We start from the raw sequence: 16,839 nt of genomic DNA, 5'->3' as shown, positions 1-16,839 counted from the left end.
GAGGATTTAGTTAGAAATAAGAAATCCCAGTAAATATTTGTTGAATGAATGAATGGGAAGTGACCTAGTGACCAGGTGTGATTTAGGGTCTGTAATCTAGGGCTTTGGCACTTTGTGATGAATGTTGGGGTATAGGACAAGGATTGGCAAACTCTTTCTGTAAGGGGTAAATAGTAAATATTTTAGCCTTTGCAGACCATATAGTCCCTGCTGCATTTATTTAACTCTGCTGTTATAGCACAAAAGCATCTCTAGATACGTTACAAATGAGTGTGGCTATGTTCCGATAAGACTTTATCTACAGAAAAGGGCAGCAGGGCCGTCAACTGACAGGCTGTAGTTTGCTCCCCCACTGGAATTCCCCTCCCTGCCATGAAGAGTAGCTGTGACGGGACCTTGTCAGCACAGCCTGTTTCTGCAGCAGTCAGGGTGTAGCTGACTGGATCTGGAAGTAATCTGGAGAAATAAGTAAGGGTTTTATTATGAATTTTTTTCTTTTTTTTCTAAATTCATTTATCGAAATCAAATTTTCAGAAATGAAGGATTTGTTTGTAGTTTACAAGAGCTCCCCATAAGATGCAATTAAATAACATCTCTTAATGTATTGAAAATATGTTCATATTTGTAGATGTTTTAGAATCATAGAATGCCACAGTTAGAAGGTCATTTGGTCCAGTCCCTTATACTTCAGATAATAATACTGAAAGTCACGTGAGAGGGGTTTGTTCCATATCGTGTGTCTAGTTAGGGACAGAGCTGGGCCTTTTCCATTAGTTCACACTTTCTACTTTTCAGGAACACATTGTTCAACTGGCAAATGTCTATCAAGTTCGCCCCTCTGGTCAGACCACTCTTGTGGTATTTAAGGGAATACTTGATGCAGGAAACTGTATCAAAGAGTTTATTAGCCTTGGTGGAAGATAATGTTATGCATAAAGAGATTAACAAGTAATAGCAAAAATATCAGGATACTGAACTATTATGGCCAACAGTTCTCAAACTTCAGTGGAGGTATTGATCTCTAGGGACTGAGGTGGTCAGGAAAATTAGTAGAATAATTTGAACTTGAAAGGTGGATATGGATCAGATATGGAGAGAGACGTGGGAAGCTGAATCCTGTGTGGGGAGAACGCCGTGAGCAAAGTGTGGAGACAGAGTGTGCAAGACTTGTTCAGGAACAGTTTGGCCCAAAAGGAAGGTTCCCTTCAGGAAGCACTAGCAGATAAGTACAGAAAGCCTTGAATATAAGGAAATTATTAAAGACTTTTTGAGGAGGAAAATGATGGTTCAAACTCAGGATTCTGCAAAGGCAATCTGAGAGCAGTAAGCAAGATGTATTTAAAGTATAAAACCTGCAAAGTATCATAGTATTGTATTGTTAAATTCACAAGACTTCAAAGGGTAAAGGGACTATGTCCTTTGAGAGGCAGAAAGAACTAATTGTGATTATCTATTGTGTGACACAAGGGCCCTTCCTCATTTATGCATCCATCAAGCACTGATGTGCGTGCTTTGCTCTGTACTAGAGTTGTCAGGCTTAGAAAGTAAGTTTTTAGAAACTAGTCATATTTCCATAAGAACTAGAGGATGGAGACTGTCTCCTGCTTTCTCTTTTAACCTTCCTGGGAACTAGGTTATGACTCCATACGGTGGGCTGTTAGTAAATGCCTTAATCCCAGTGCCTGCCAAAAAGAGCAAGACTTGGGCATGATGGGAGAAAAGAAGATGGACATAAACAAGGTAAGGCAAAAATGAAGAGCAGATGGAGGTGTATTTTTCCCTCAGAGCTGTTAGCTCAGGGCCTGGGGTAAGCACTGGGGCCGTGAAGACCAGTTCTTCTACCGGTTCCTAAGACTGGGTTGCGTTTTTGGTTGTTGGCAGTTATTTTCCCTCCATTCTTCTAACTTGTAATCTACACCCGGTGATTCAGGATCTCTGAAGTATAGTCATACTAGGGCAGCAGGCTGGATAAATGAGCAATAAAATGTTCCTCCCCCACATTCCTATGACCCTTCTGAGGCATCATGCTCCTCCTGGCCTCAGTGAGATGGTGGGTAAAAGCTAATTAAATTCGTATTTTTAGACACTTTTGAATATGAGAATCCAATACCCTCTGTCCTCTTTTTAACTGAATATCCAAAGTTGGGGGCTAGTTCCTATTGGGCAAACACCAAAGTTCTCTTGAAAAAAGGCCTTTGTGCATATATCGGGGAGAGTCAGGCACCTCTTGTTTTAAAGGTTTATTGTTTGGGGCTTTTTTTTTTTTACTTTTATACTTTTATAGTGGTTGTAGGAGGAAAGGACAATGATGATGGAATTTACATCCGTTTGTTTTCTCCCTTTCTTGAGAGGGTGAAGTGTTTGCTTTACTGCAAGACAATGTTCTGTTTTGTTGGGCCGCAGGCTCGTTTTGTCCTGGAAAGCAAGCCAGTGTAAGACATTTGTTGGAGGAGTCCTGCTAAGCCTGTAGTTCAGTACAGAGGCAGTCGCCCCAGCAAGCTGGCTGTCTAGTTATCAGGTAGTGTTGGTACAACTTGACTCCCAGGGACCCAGATTCTTACTACCTCAGTGCATTTAGAAAAAGCAGAAAAGCTTCCCCAGATGTTGAATCGATCCACTGCTGACTTGGAGAGACATTACATGTAGTAGAAAAGAATGTGGCTGGTAGAAGGAAGACGGTACTGGAAATTCAAGTCCAGAGAATTTAGAATTAAGTCTTGAGACAAACCAGCTATACGACTTTGACCAAATCACTTTGCTTCTCTGAGCCTCAGTTTTCCCAACTAAAATTGACTTAGGTCTTTAAAGAACCCCCCAGCTCTAAAGTTCCTCTTTTATTTCTGAAAGACATCTGTTTTTAATAATTCATAAGTAAAAGGTATTTGTGCCAAATATTTAATAAGAAAATCATGTAGCTTTTCTCCAATGTTTGTTGTTTTCTTTTGAATACTAGTCAAGGGGTTTTTTTTTTTTTGGTTTTGTTTTACTGGAAGAGTAATGAAAAATCAGAGCAAGCTTTTAAAGGATATCTTTAAAATGGAATAAAATGTTCACACGTTCATTTCAGAAAGTTTAGACATTTATATTTGGGAAGACAAGGACTTGACTCAGACCTCAAAGATCATGGCCAGATCTGTGTTTCTGGGATGATGAGATGATGAGAAATGGGTTTACACTCTTGATTATTTTCCCAATGGTATGGAAAGTCTTACTATTTATCTAAATTAGTATCCCCATGGCTGCAAACCAGCCATAAATTGCTAAAGTACTTCTCTAATTTTGCAGTTTTGTGGGGGAGGAGTGCAGAGGCACTCGTAGAAGTCAGGATGCAGAACCTTTCCCCATCTTGTCCAGCATATTCTTACTTTGCTGTACTCTTAACTCTCGCTCCTATAAAGTCATATGGATAGGTTATTTGTAAATGAACTCCCACGTCAGCATCCTTAAACCTTTTCCCTAAGCCAGTTCCGGATCATTTCAGGGCTTCTGCTGTACAGATGAGGTTGCCACTCAGCTTTCCTTATGACTGGCTTAGATTTCAGCTTTCTTTGATGCGCTGAATCTGTTACATCATCCTTCTGCCTTCCAGCTTTCAAAATGTTGTTGCTGTCCTTTCTGCTCCTCATCTTTGTCCTTGGGGGTTATGCCTTGTTAAAAATAACAACACCCTTTACTGTCACTTTAATGAGCTTTCAAAAAGAATAGGGAATTAAGTAAGTAAGTAGCTATAAAAGAAAAGGAATAGGCTTTATGCCTGTGTTTAATCTGCCATCTTTACCAAGAATCATGTTTCCTTTGTTTCAGTCCTATTATATCTCTCAGTCCCTCACCAACCCTTACTCCCTGCCTCCCTCCCCACCCCTCCTCTGTCTTTTTCTTCTTTCTCTACTTCATTTTTTTCTTCATCCAATCTAGACCTTATGGTATATTAGTTCAGACATTTCCTTCTATATCTTCACCCATTGTCCTTCTTCTGTATCTGCCCTCATAAACTTCAACTTTGGCTTACTCTACCATCTGTCTTGTCTACTTCTACATCTGTTCTGTTAAAGACCATGAGAGCCCTGGCTGTTGTGGCTCAGTGGATTGAGCGCAGGCCTGCAAATCGAGAGGCTGCCGTTTAGATTCCCAGTTGGGCACATGCCTGGGTTGCGGTCCAGGTCCCCAGTTGTGGGCGTGTACCAGGCAACCAATCAGTGTCTCTCTCGCACATGGATGTTTCTCTCCCTCTTTCTCCCTCCCTCCCCCTCTCTCTAAAAATAAATAAATAAATAAAATCTTTTAAAAAGAATAAAGACTTCCTGAGAAATATGCAATGTTGTGAATTGACACCACTATAAATTCATGGTTCCGATCTTAGCTGAGGCCTCAGACCACTCGCTTTCTTACGCCTGTTCTGACCCACCTTCCCCTTCTCTCAGCAGCTGTTCTCAACCATTACCACTTTCTGCTCTCAGAAAACGACCCTGCCTCCTCCTCCTGTAAGAAAACCCTAACTGTGAGATTCCCCTTTCCCTAGCACACTACCCTTACCCATGACTTTATCTTTACTCAGGCCCTCCGTCAGGTCCTTTTCCCTGGCCTTAGAAGAGTGAGTTTCCGTCCTCCTATTACGTCTCTTACCCCATTTCCCTCTGCCTCCCCTGGAAGCTTGCTCCATCAGTTTTTTCAGCAGTCTCCAGAATTTTCGACTTCGCTTTCTACTGCTTCTTTCCCCTACACCCTGCTTACGCCACTGTCCTTTGGCTTTCACCATTCTTAGCACCCCCTCAGCCAGAGTTACCCTTTCTCCCTGGCCAGTTACCTGCTCTTCTTTCAAGACTTGGCTCACATAGCACTTCTCAGTGAAACTTTTCTGACCCTTTTCTCAGTAGGCAGACTTGAGAGTTGGTCCTTCTTCCTTTGTGTTCACCTATATACTGTAGAGATTTCCAGATAACACCTATAACCCTTTATTGCTCTGGACTGTAAGTTCCACGAGGACAGTGATTGTCTTTTATTTGTCTTTATAACTCTGTGGTCTAAAATGTGGCCTAACATAGTCAGAGCCCAGTACGTTCATTGGAAAAGGACATTAATGGAGCCAGAGTGTCACTTGTGTTTGCATGTACTCCAGCACGGAGCTTTTGTGGGCAGAGCTGAGTGAGACCTTTTAATCTTGTGTATTGGAGAAGGGGCCGAAACAGCGTCATTCCTACCCATTCTTTTGGTCAAAGCAGTGTCAAGGACAGCCCAGATCCATGGGGCAGGAAAATAACCTCTACCTCTGGATTGGAGGAGCTGCTAAGTCACTTTATAAGGGGATGTGGGACACCCTGGCCAGGTGCCAGGTGGCTTGGTTAGTTGGAGCGTCATCCTGTACACCAAAAGGTTGTAGGTTTGATCCCCAGTCAGAGCACATCCCTAGGTTGCGGGTTCGATCCTTGGTCAGAGTGCATATGGGAGGCAACCAATTGATCTCTCTCTCATTCTCTCTCTCTCTCATCGATAAAAACATATACTCACGTGAGGATTTAAAAAATTAAAAAAATAAAGGGATGTGGGATAGGGAGGGGAATAACCGTGGACTTTTTTTTTTAATCCTCACCCGAGGACATGCTTATGGATTTTAAAGAGAAGAGGGGAAGGGAGGTGGTGGGAAACATTGATTGGTTGCCTCTTGCACTTGCTCTGACCAGTGATCCAACCTGCAGCCTAGGCTTGTGCCCTGACTGGAAATCAAACCCGCAGCCTTTCTGTTTACTGGACGATGCTTCAACCAGCTGAGCCACACCAGCCAAAGCAAGAATAATGCTTTTTCATACTCAAATTCACTTTACAACAACAATTATAGATTAACCTTTTAATTTCATCGTTCTTAAAAAGCTGTCAGATTTCCATTTCTTCAGGAGATATTTTCACCATTGTACTAATCAATTCCAGAGGTTAAGCTTTCTTCATTATTATTTACAATTTCATACATATTAGCAAGATTGCCCCCATTCATTGCTTTCTCGTCTTTTCAAAAAGACAGAGAAAGACTTGCTTGATTACAGCTAATATCTTTAAGGCATGCGACAAGCCCTGACCAGATGTCCCAGTTGGTTGAGCTTTGTCCCATGAAACGAAAAGTTGCTGGTTTGATTCCCAGTCAAGGCACATGCCTGGGTTGTGGGGCTGGTATGTGTGAGAGGCAACTGATCTTTGTACCTCCCTTCCCCCCTCTCTAAAAATAAATCAATAAAACCTTTAAAAAATAAATTAAGGCATGCAACAAGAATATTCCCACAATGATTGTATAGAAGCCACTCAAAGTACCAATGACATCATCAAAGGAATAGCTGAACAAGTTAAAACTGATGTTGCACAGAATACATAGTAGATGGAGCCATGATGGGAATGTTGAAATGTCCAGGGCGCTGTTCCGGTAGTTGACTTGCCTGCTCACACAGACTGTGAGGCTCAGCAGTAGAGTCCAGACCACGGGGTGTTGCAGCACAGGCTTGCCAGCAGACAGCTCTTTGATAGCAAAGCCCAGGCCCTGAACCAGGAGGCCAAAAACAGTCCCATCACAGAATAGATCATTATGTACACAGGAATGTTCATCTGTCCATGGTGGGGTCTCACCACAAAAGTCATTATCAAGGACGCAATGACCACAAGTGTCACAAAGACCACAAAACCTGGATCCTTGAGCTTGTGAGACATTTCATGTAGAGTCTTGATTTCCTCTTCTTTTGGAACATGAGTGACCATAACTAGAGATCCTAGAATACTTAGCAAACATTCAAGTTTCCCACAAAGATTAGTCTTTCTTTTAGAAAGTATGAAGAAAGAATGGCACTTACTGGGATGCTGAGAGCTCCCAATAGTCACTAGGGTGGCTGGTGCGAAGTTGGCCACCTCACCTGCCCCCAGTGATAGAAGCCCAGCCCACCACAACCATTGTTTAGGATCTGCATGGCCACCTTGACCTGCTCTCATGGAGCCTTTTCTGGCAAGTTGCAGAAGACCTTTTTTTTTTTTTAATGAAGTTCCCTCCAGTGATAATGCTGGAGCTTATAACCAATGCCAGACCAATGTAAAAGTATTTTCCATGCCCATGCCTCATTTCTTTCAATCCTTAAGAAGTTCCTGTGACTCACATTGATCGCAGGACAGAGAAATGCTGGTGCTGGAGGCAGAATGAGGTAGTCTCCAAATCCTCTGCTATACAGCTTTGGTCACCTGCCCTCACAGCCTCGCAAGGCCACTCTCTCCTGTGCTCGTACGCCAGTGCCTTCCTCGCCATCCAGTAGGAGGTGTGAGCATCAGGGATTGCAGTGTGTGTACCGACTCCCCCATGGGGGATCGCCTAGGGCAAGTGGCCCTGGACAGCCTCCAGCCCCTTTAGCCACTGGTACCAAGGACCGTGGCTGAGGAGCTTGGGAGCATTTAATATCTGCTTTCCTGCTCTCCCAGAATGTATGAGGAAACTAGGAAGCGGGTCAATGCTGAGAACCCCATACCTTAGCAAATTACTTTTTGAACGATACTAGTGGCTAATGAACTCCTAAGTAGGGTATTCAGCGAGGGGTCAAGTACAAAAACAGGGATTTTTTTATCCCAACTAAGCATTCTACCTTCTTTGCCCCAAATTTAGATGTCAGACTGTTTGGAGCCGGGCTTCATCTGTATCGAGCTCCTAGGGCTATATACGGAGAAAAGAAAAAAGTTGCTTGAAAGGTGGAGAGGTAGTAGAAAAGTTTTAATTACACATACCTAGGTTTTTCTTTTTTAATTATTGTTTTATTGGTTCACTTATGTATTGAATATATCATTATCATTAAGGTACTTGCTTTTTAAGATTTTATTTATTTTTAGAGAGAGAGGGGAAGAGAGGGAGAGAGGGAGAGAAACACCAATGTGAGAGAAAACCAAGCATGTGCCCCGACTGGGAATCAAACCGGTGACCCTTTGCACCACAGATGACACCTAAGCAACTGAGCCACACCGATCAGAGGGCACAGGCCTAGGTTTTAATCCCAGTACTACCACTATCTGCCTCTATGTCCTAGAAAAGTTGCTTAAATCTTTAAAATGAAGACAGAGATGTTATGAAGATTAGTATATGTGAAAGCACCTTGCAAAATACCTGGCATACAAAAACTGTTCAGGTGATATTGGTTCCCTTCCTTATTCCTTCCCTTAAGTAACTAGAATCATTTAAAGTGTTGAGTTAGAGTTTACACATAGCGGTATACTGAGAAGAGATGAGCGTTCAGCCCAGAGGGGAGCCCTGGATTAATCAGTGTGGTACAGGCTGAGCCACAAAGATCGTGCTACATCCTGAATGACTCAAGTGACTCAAGAAGACATATTGGGTTGCCAAAAAAATCCATTGTGTTTTTTCCATATGGTGGAGCTAGTAGTGCTTAGTCATCTTTAGCTTCATTCAAAACAATTTTGTTAGATTGTATTGTGACAATTGTCACATTGGCATGCATTAAAAAAATTATCAAAATTGGTGAATTTTTGTGCAGCCATTTTAATATTGAAAATGGAAGAAGATATACAACATTTTTGGCATATTATGCTTTATTATTTCAAGAAAGGTAAAAGTGCAATTAAAATGCAAAAAAAAAAAAAGAATTTTGCAGTACATGGAGAAAGTGCTGTGGCTGATTGAATGTGTTAAAAAGTGGTTTATGAAGTTTCTTGGTACTATTCACATTTTGGCCAAATAATTCTTTGCTGTGGGGCTGTCTTATGCATTGGAAGATGTTTAGCAGCACCACTGGCCTCTACCCACTAGAAGCCAATAGCAGGAGAGAGCCGACATACTTACATATCCAAATCAATGAAGTTATTGGTGAAAATGAAAAATGTGTCTTTCACGGAAAAAAACCATACGGACTTTTTGGCCAACCCAATAGAAAATCTGAGACCTATAACAAGTAATGGAATGAAATTAGTAATTGAAACTCTTTCAACAAAGAAAAGTCAGGCCAGATGGCTTCTTCAGTGAGTTTATCAAACATTTAAAGAAGAAATAATGATTCTTTACAAAGTCTTCCAGAAATTGAAGGAGAAGGGAATACTTCCCAACTTATTCTATGAAGCCAGTATAACTCTAATGCCAAACCTAGACAAAAAAAAAAAAAAAAAAAGCACAAGACCAATAATCCTTCATGAATATAGGTGAAAAACTGTTCATCACAATATTAGCAGATTGAATCCAGCAACATATAAAAGAAATTTTACACCATGAGTGAGATTTATCCCAGGGATGCAAAGCCAGTTTAACATCTGGAAACCAATTAATAGAATATATCATATTAATAGAATGAAAGATAAAAACACATGATTAGCCCTGGCTGGTGTGGCTCAGTGGCTTGAGTGCCAGCCTGCAAACTAAGGAGTCTCCAGTTTGATTCCCAGTCAGGGCACATGCCTGGGTTGCGGTCCAGGTCCCCAGTAGGGGGCACGTGAGAGGCAACCACACATTGGTGTTTCTCTCTCTTTCTCCCACCCTTACCCTCTGTCTAAAAACAAATAAATAAAATCTTTAAAAATAAAAACTTAAAAAACACACACATGATTATCTCAATAGCCACAAAAAACACTTAACAAAATCTAGCACCCATTCATGATAAAAAAAACCCTCAACAAAAAATAGAAGGGAACCTCCTCAGCCTGATAAAAGACATCTACAAAAAACTTATAGATAAGATTATACTTAATAGTGAAAGATTGAATGTTTCCCGTAAGATGAGGCTGTGGGGCTAATGCCTGCCAGGTAAGTCATGCCACCTGAGAGAAGTCTGCCCCTGCTGAGCTCAGAATGAAGTCTTCACTCAGGCAATGGAGCACACAGACATGGGTGCTCATGTACCACTGGTTGTGAGTGCTCTCAAAGCCAGAACTCGGTCTGGCGACTGGGGCAGGTATGGACAGGTCCGTTACTCAGACAGGCTAAGGGCTCTCATGAAGATGCTTCAAAAGCCAGTGATCTTTGTGATTACACAGTAAATGCTTATCCTTGGATCTTTTCCAGTATTTATTTCATATATGCATTCCTTGTTTATTGCAAAATAATGTTACTAATAAGAATAATTCATAATCATTATAATTATTTCACCTATTGGTTTTGTTACTTGCCTTAAAAATTGGTATCCCTGTTTTTGAGATAATAAAAGCATAATTTATTTCCCTAAAAGTTTTAAACGTTATGAATTTGCCCTGGCTGGGTGGCTTGGTTAATTGGAGCATCGTCCCACACACCAAAAGGTCGGGGGTCCAAGTGCTGGTCAGGGCACATACCCAGGTTGCAGGTTTGGTCCCCTGTCAGGGTGCATATAGGAAGCAACCAATCGATGTTTCTCACATTGATGTTTCTCTCTCTCTCTCTCTGTCTCTCACCCCCCTTCCTGTCTTTCTAAAATCAATAAGCATTTTTAAAATAAATAAATAAATAAACATTACAAATTCTAATTCTAAAATCTACAACTTACTCTTTCAAAAATAGGTTTATACTAATGATTGCCAGAGGAGAGAAGGTTTGGAGGGCTGGGTGAAAAGGGTGAAGGGATTAAGAAGTACAAATTGGTAGTCACAAAATAGTAATAGTCATGAGGATATAAAGTACGGCATAGGGAATATAGTGAATAATATTGTAATAACTATGTACGGTGCCAGGTGGGCACTTGAAATATTGGGAGGACCACTTTGTAGAGTACACAACTGTCTAACCACTATCCTGAATACTTGAAACTAATACAAAATAATATTGAATGTAAACTGTAATTGAAAAATAAAAATAGATCTATAAAAATAGCCCCAAGAGCCCTGTCCAGTATGGCTCTGTTGGTTGGAGTGTGGCCCCCTAACCAAAAGGTTGTGGGTTCAATTCCTGGTCAGGGCACCGATGCCCCATCTGGCTGCGAATGGGAGGCAACCAATCAGTGCTTCTCTCTCACATGGATATTTCCCTCTCTCCCTCCCACTCTCTCAAAAAGCAATGAAAAAATGTCCTCGGGTGAGGATAAGTAAATAAATAAAATAACCAAAGATATTTTTCCTGTTCCTGATGGCTTATATTGTCCTAGATTTTCTAGTCTTTTGTATCTTCGTCTGTTTCAGACTCTTCTAAGATCATTTGTTCTCTTTTCTTCTCCACTCCTTTTTCCTTTTCCTTTTTAATAATAGACCATTTTAAAAGCATTTTTTAAATTATTTTTATGTTAGTTGAAGAAGAGAAAAGGAAAAACCTGTGGGGGAGCTTCACAATCAACTCACAGACTTTTATATCATTTTTCTGAACTTTTTATCATTGAAAGAATTCCCACAAATTTTTCACATATTTTTTCATTGTAATGGACCTTTTCTGTGGTTGGAAAAAAAATATGTTTTAAATTATTTTACTAACATAAAATTACAAGTATTTCTAATTATCTTATTCACATCTATTTACTAATTTCTTACTTCATGTTATACAAATCAAACCTCTCTGGCTCAGAACAGTCAGCCGGTAGCCCAGATTTTACTGGTGCTCTTTGAGGTTTGGCGGGGGGGGTTGTTTATTTTGTTTTGTTTTAAAACATCAATCCTTATTTCTCATATCATTCAAAACTAATAAAGTGAAACGAAGAAACCACCTTTTGGCAACTTAAATACCATTAGTTTCCCAATCATATGAAAGAAAAAAATCTCTGAATTGCCCATCTCTATTTCTTCATTGTGTTTCATATTTGTAGCTAAATCTCTAGCCTTGAGTATTTACCTAATTTTTGGAACATTCTTAAAAATGGAAGAATTTGTTTTACCTACTTTATTGAGGTGAGAATAAAAAGTTCGGAAAAAATTTAAACTATAAAATGCTACAAGAATATTAGTGCATATATGCTAGAGATTGATAACAATGTAGAAGATGATTATTCAAACTTATAATTCATTCCTTTCCTGGCTATATGATATAAGTTGACCTTTGCTATAAAAATGAGAATAATATATCTATTTCATGAGGTAGTTGTGAGGATTAAATGAATATAGATATGTTGAATGTTTCAAGGAATTTCTAAACCAAGGGAATGAGCAGGAGGGTGCAACTTTTTGTTTTATTTTTAAAAATATTTTTAAAAGATTTTATTTATTTATCTTTAGAGAGATGGGAAGAGAGGGAGAGAAACATTGATGTGTAAGAGATACATAGACTGGGTGCCTCCCTCATGCCCCCATCGGGGACCCAGCCTGCATCCCAGGCATGTGCCCCGACCGGGAATCCAACCATTGACCCTTTGGTTCCCAGGCTCGAGCTCAATCCACTGAGCTCAATCCACTGCGCTACACCAGCCAGGGCCAGATGCCTTAATTTGACCTCATTTATTCATTTGTTTGCTTACTCAGCAACTACTTATAAATACTTACTCCAAGTGAGATACAATGCTAAGTGCCCAGTGTATAAAGATAAGTCTCTGCCCTTGGGGAATTTTTAGTCTAGTGGGTGAGAGACAGGCAAATAGGCTGTTACCCTAGTGTGCGAGTCATCCGATACAGGTGGGCATAAATGTGAGGGCGCAAACTTGGGTGAAGGTTTCCTGGAGGAAGTATAACTGGGGAAAGTCCTGATGAATAAGTAAATAAGAGTGGGAATTAGACTATTCATAGAATTTTACTTCATCTTCTGTGAAAATAGTGTAGTGCCTGCCAAATCCTGGAGGAAAGCATGGCTAAAGTATTCTCTGCAGGAAGTGGAGCAGTTGGAGTAGCAGAAAAGGTTAGTGACGGGATTTGTGGGTAGGAGTGATAGAAGAGAAGGTGGCTTGTCAGTGATTTGGTGGCTTATCGATTTTGGTTTAATGTCTTTAGAAGCCTAAAAGCCTCATACATTGTGAAATAGGATTTCTATAAAGAGGTATCCACCATCTTGGTCTCCTCCGAGTAGGGTGTAGGCAGCACGGCTCTTACAGACTTTCTAATGCCTGCAACCTAACAATAGGATAGGACCCTTGTTACCTGACTGTGAGCGCCTTCTGTCTTCTCTGTTTTGCAGGCACCCTAGAATACGTTTCCACACAGGCCTCGTGGACGCCCATCTCTACTGCATGAAAAAATACGTTGTGGACTTCCTAATGGAAAACGAGTAAGAGAGAGAGAGAGTCAGATCCACAGTGCTTAAGTTAACCGTGTGACTTAGTTAACAGCTTTAAACCTTGATGATGTTAGGTAACCAGTTTATAAAATAACACAATTTATTGTCACCTTTGTTCCAGAAATGAAATCATGTTATCAGCATGCTGTGATTTTTGTCTGTACCACAGAGTCCCCCACTTATATTTTTGGGACCTCTGTTAGAATAAATCAGAAAAACGTTTTTATAAAACTAATAGTAACCTATGATTCCTCTTTCTGCACAGTTCCAGGCCGTTCTTACTTTCTTCTGCAAAGTTGAGCTTCCCAGCTCCAGCACTATTTATCTCCAAGTAGATGACCTTCCCTGGGCAATTATACTATAGATGGACCCTCTCGGCAAAGGGCCAGAGAATTACCTAAGAGATGGGGAAAAAGAAGGGCAAGTTTCCCTCCAAATTTGGAAAAGAAGTCCACCTTACTGAGTGAACATTCCTGAATGCAGAGAAACAAATTTTAGTACTTTTCTGATTTTGCTTTGAGAACAGAACTGTGGGCTTTAATAATCCCCAGAGAACGTGTCTGGTAAATCACAGGATTTGGGTTTTCAGAGGGAAAACCTCCTTTTGCTCTTGATCTCAAGGATTTTTGGTAGAAAATGCAACTTGTATTCCCGGAGGAACAGGTGGGAAAGATTAAATAAGTGCGTGGGTAAGAAGAGGAGCAGCTGGTCTCCCCTGATCGCTGCTGAATGAGGGTCACCCTCGAATACTAAGCGCTGGAGGGCCGGGAAGCAGGTGGCTGGTGGGCCACTGCAGCAAGTTTCCTCAGACCAGCTGCGGGAGGGAGGCGGAAAGCCTGAGTGTAAACGCCAGCATGCCCTTAGCTGATGGACTTGGATATGTAGGAGAAAGGGAATTGTCCTGCTGTGCCCCATATGGTATTTGGGGCACAGCATATGGGGGCAAATACCATATGGGGCACAGCAGGACACCTCGTCCCCTACAACACCTGCTAAAACCCTGTAGGAAGGCCCATGTGTAGCCAATGGTAAAACAAACCATTTGGACTCCCCGCTTTCCCAGGGATTGGTGTTTCTCTGTTTTTCCTCCCAGGACACTATTCGCCTGCTCTCCTTGGCTTACTATTCTGTTTTTTCATTCAGTCAACAGATAACTTACTAAGCACCTGTTATGAGGCAGGCGCTGTGCTAGATCAGTTGTAGGTCAATGGTGAATACACAGCATGGGCCCTGCCCTCATGGAACTTACAGTTGAGCTCCACAGTGGGTTGTAGAGACTTTGGCTTTTTAAACAGCCAGGAAACGTTCTGCCGAGACTAGAGAGTAATCCAGGACCTGTTCGCCAGTTACCCGTCTGGGCTATCCGTATTCCAAAAGTAAAGTTAACTCTCGGCCATTAAAGGGTTTATTTTTTATTCCCAAATGAATATGAAGTCCTGTGAAATAGGCTCTGTCCTTGATGTGCTAGAAGGGAATGCAATAGTAGAGATCATGGGTTTGGTTTTTTTTTTAACTACTTGCTATGGAAAATTTCACACAAATACAAAAGTAGAGAAAGTAACGTAATGAACTCCGTGGATCCCTCACACAGCTTCAACGATGACCGACTCATGGTCAGTCTTGTTTTACATGTAGACTACCCACCCACCCGCTGCCACGCCAGATTATTTTAAAGCTAGTCCTTATGATATAATTTCATCTGTCATCATCTCAGTTGTAATTATCTGCAAATATTTCCGTATGTATCTCTAAAACATAAACAGTATTTTTTCCTTTTAAACAAAGACCTTAATACCATTATAACTCCTAAAAAAAAAAAAAAAAACAACCCTAACAAAGCCTCCTTAATACTACCAGTGGGATTACAACATTTCATTTCTGGATACCAGGATACTAGCTCCTTTGTAGCTCACTTGGCCACCACCAGAAGCTGTTCCCATGCCTGGCAAGTGTAGTACAGTGGTATGTCCCTTGAGGACAAGCCTGAATTGGTGATTCTGTGGCTTCGAGCCAGAAGCTCTGCCAAACAGGACTTCCTCGGAACTGTTGTGATAGAGAATGATACACAGCCTCATCTCAAACTGCCTCCCCATCTCAAGATCTGTTCAGGAGAACCTTATCCCTTTCTTTCCACATTTACCCTTCTCAGAGTTGTTGGGAATAAAGGCATTATTCCCAACATTTCAATATATTGAACACTGATAAATTTTAGTATACTAGGAAAAAGTAAGGACACAGCAGGACAAATTTGAATAGTACTCAAGGGGGATCCTTTATTCCTGGCTGGAAGAGTGGACGTCTTGTCCAACGCTGTGGGAGATGGGATTGAATAGGTCGGAGGGAGCAGCCTGTAGAAGGCCTTCAAAGCTGAGCAGGGAGTACAGCTCTTTAAACAGCTTAGTCCCATATGGAATGAGCAATGATATAACTTGGCAGGGGTACAGAGATGATTGTGGGTGGGAAAAAGACTCTTTCAAGGTAAGTTGGAGTTATTTATAATAATCTGGTTATGGAAAGATGACTTATCTCTAGGCATGGAAAGGAACAATAAATCTACGAGTTGCAACCTCAAGAAAAGACGGCCATAGCAGTCCTTTGTTACTTTTCACATATGAAACATAACCCATTCTGCCCTGTGCCTCTTTTAGTTGTTTACACGTTAATTCTTCCGCCAAAATTCTCTGAAATTAGATACCTACCTGGATTGATAAGGCATTCAATATACAGGAATGGGCAAAAGTAGATTTACAGTTGTGTGTGAAAGTTTATTCTTGTGTTATTATTCATTAATTATTGTATTATTTTCCAAAAGAACAACTGTAAACCAACATTTGCCCACCCTGTGTGTTTGGTGAATGGAAGGCAAGGACCGTTTCAATGGCAGCAGTAATTTGGTACGGAAGCAGTGAAAAAAGAGATGAGGATTTCTGCAGTTGACTAAGTAAAAAAAGAGTGTTCTCTCTACTCTTAGCTATGTATTCCAATTACTTTTCAGAAAAGATTTTACCCATTTATCCTCTGACTCCCTTTATATGAGAATAACTATCTCAAAGCACTCTTATTAGTAATGAGAATTATTTTAAATCTGCTCATTCGATTGGGGGTTAGAAATTACAGCTTGTTTTAACTTTTATTTCTTAAAAAATATTTTTATATTTTTTGAACATTTATATCTATTTAGGATATTAACCTTTTGTCCTATTTATAGTAGTTATTTTGTCCTTTAATTTGGTGGAGTTGTTTGTTTACTGCTAGTGGTCAAGTCTGTTGTTCTTTGTGATTTCTTTTTTCTTAGGAGCTTCCAGTGTCATGAGGCGGGTGTTTTGGGGAAGGCTGTGTATAGGAGTGAGGGGGGAAAGTGAGTGGCCCAGGCCAGGGGCATTGAGTGGGTCCAGCTGCTGGTCTTCAACCCCAAGGTCAGGATGTTCACATTGGTTCACGCGGCCTGTTCCACTTCTTAGCACAGCCTTGAGCTGGCTCTACTTTGAGCAGGAAACAGGAAGGGTAATTTTGGCCTCCATTATGCTGCTAGGCCCGTTGCATTATGGGGCCTGGCCTGCTGTTGAGTGCCAGCAGAGGGAGGTGGGAACTGGCCGGACTGCTTCATGTCCTCTCCTCCTACCACTGCCTGATATCCTTGAATGGCTCTGCCTAAAGGGGCTGTGTGCCAGGGCTTGCTTGCTTGCCTCTCGCAGTGACAGTTCTCTTTGGCCCATAACATAAATATCATG

The 16,839-nt window shown here is 41.1% G+C and overlaps 1 protein-coding gene and 1 pseudogene across 2 annotated transcripts in view; one reads left to right on the top strand and one right to left on the bottom strand.

Annotated features, from left to right (window-relative positions):
* EIF2B3 (eukaryotic translation initiation factor 2B subunit gamma) overlaps positions 1 to 16,839 on the top strand; it is a 105,623-nt gene that overhangs the window by 63,733 nt on the left and 25,051 nt on the right. Inside the window, exon 6 of one of the 2 annotated variants that reach the window (XM_024571116.4) lies at positions 13,010 to 13,099. The exons of the other annotated variant lie outside the window; for it this stretch is intronic. Within the exon in view, the coding sequence (XP_024426884.2) occupies positions 13,010 to 13,099 (90 nt within the window). The remainder of the gene's footprint in view (positions 1 to 13,009; positions 13,100 to 16,839) is intronic. 2 annotated transcript variants of the gene reach the window in all.
* Positions 5,858 to 7,622, bottom strand: LOC112314549 (magnesium transporter NIPA2-like; annotated as a pseudogene).

This window comes from Desmodus rotundus, chromosome 3 (genome assembly GCF_022682495.2).
Source record: "Desmodus rotundus isolate HL8 chromosome 3, HLdesRot8A.1, whole genome shotgun sequence".
NCBI classification, from domain to species: Eukaryota; Metazoa; Chordata; class Mammalia; order Chiroptera; family Phyllostomidae; genus Desmodus; species Desmodus rotundus.
This window is presented reverse-complemented; position numbering and strand designations above follow the sequence as displayed.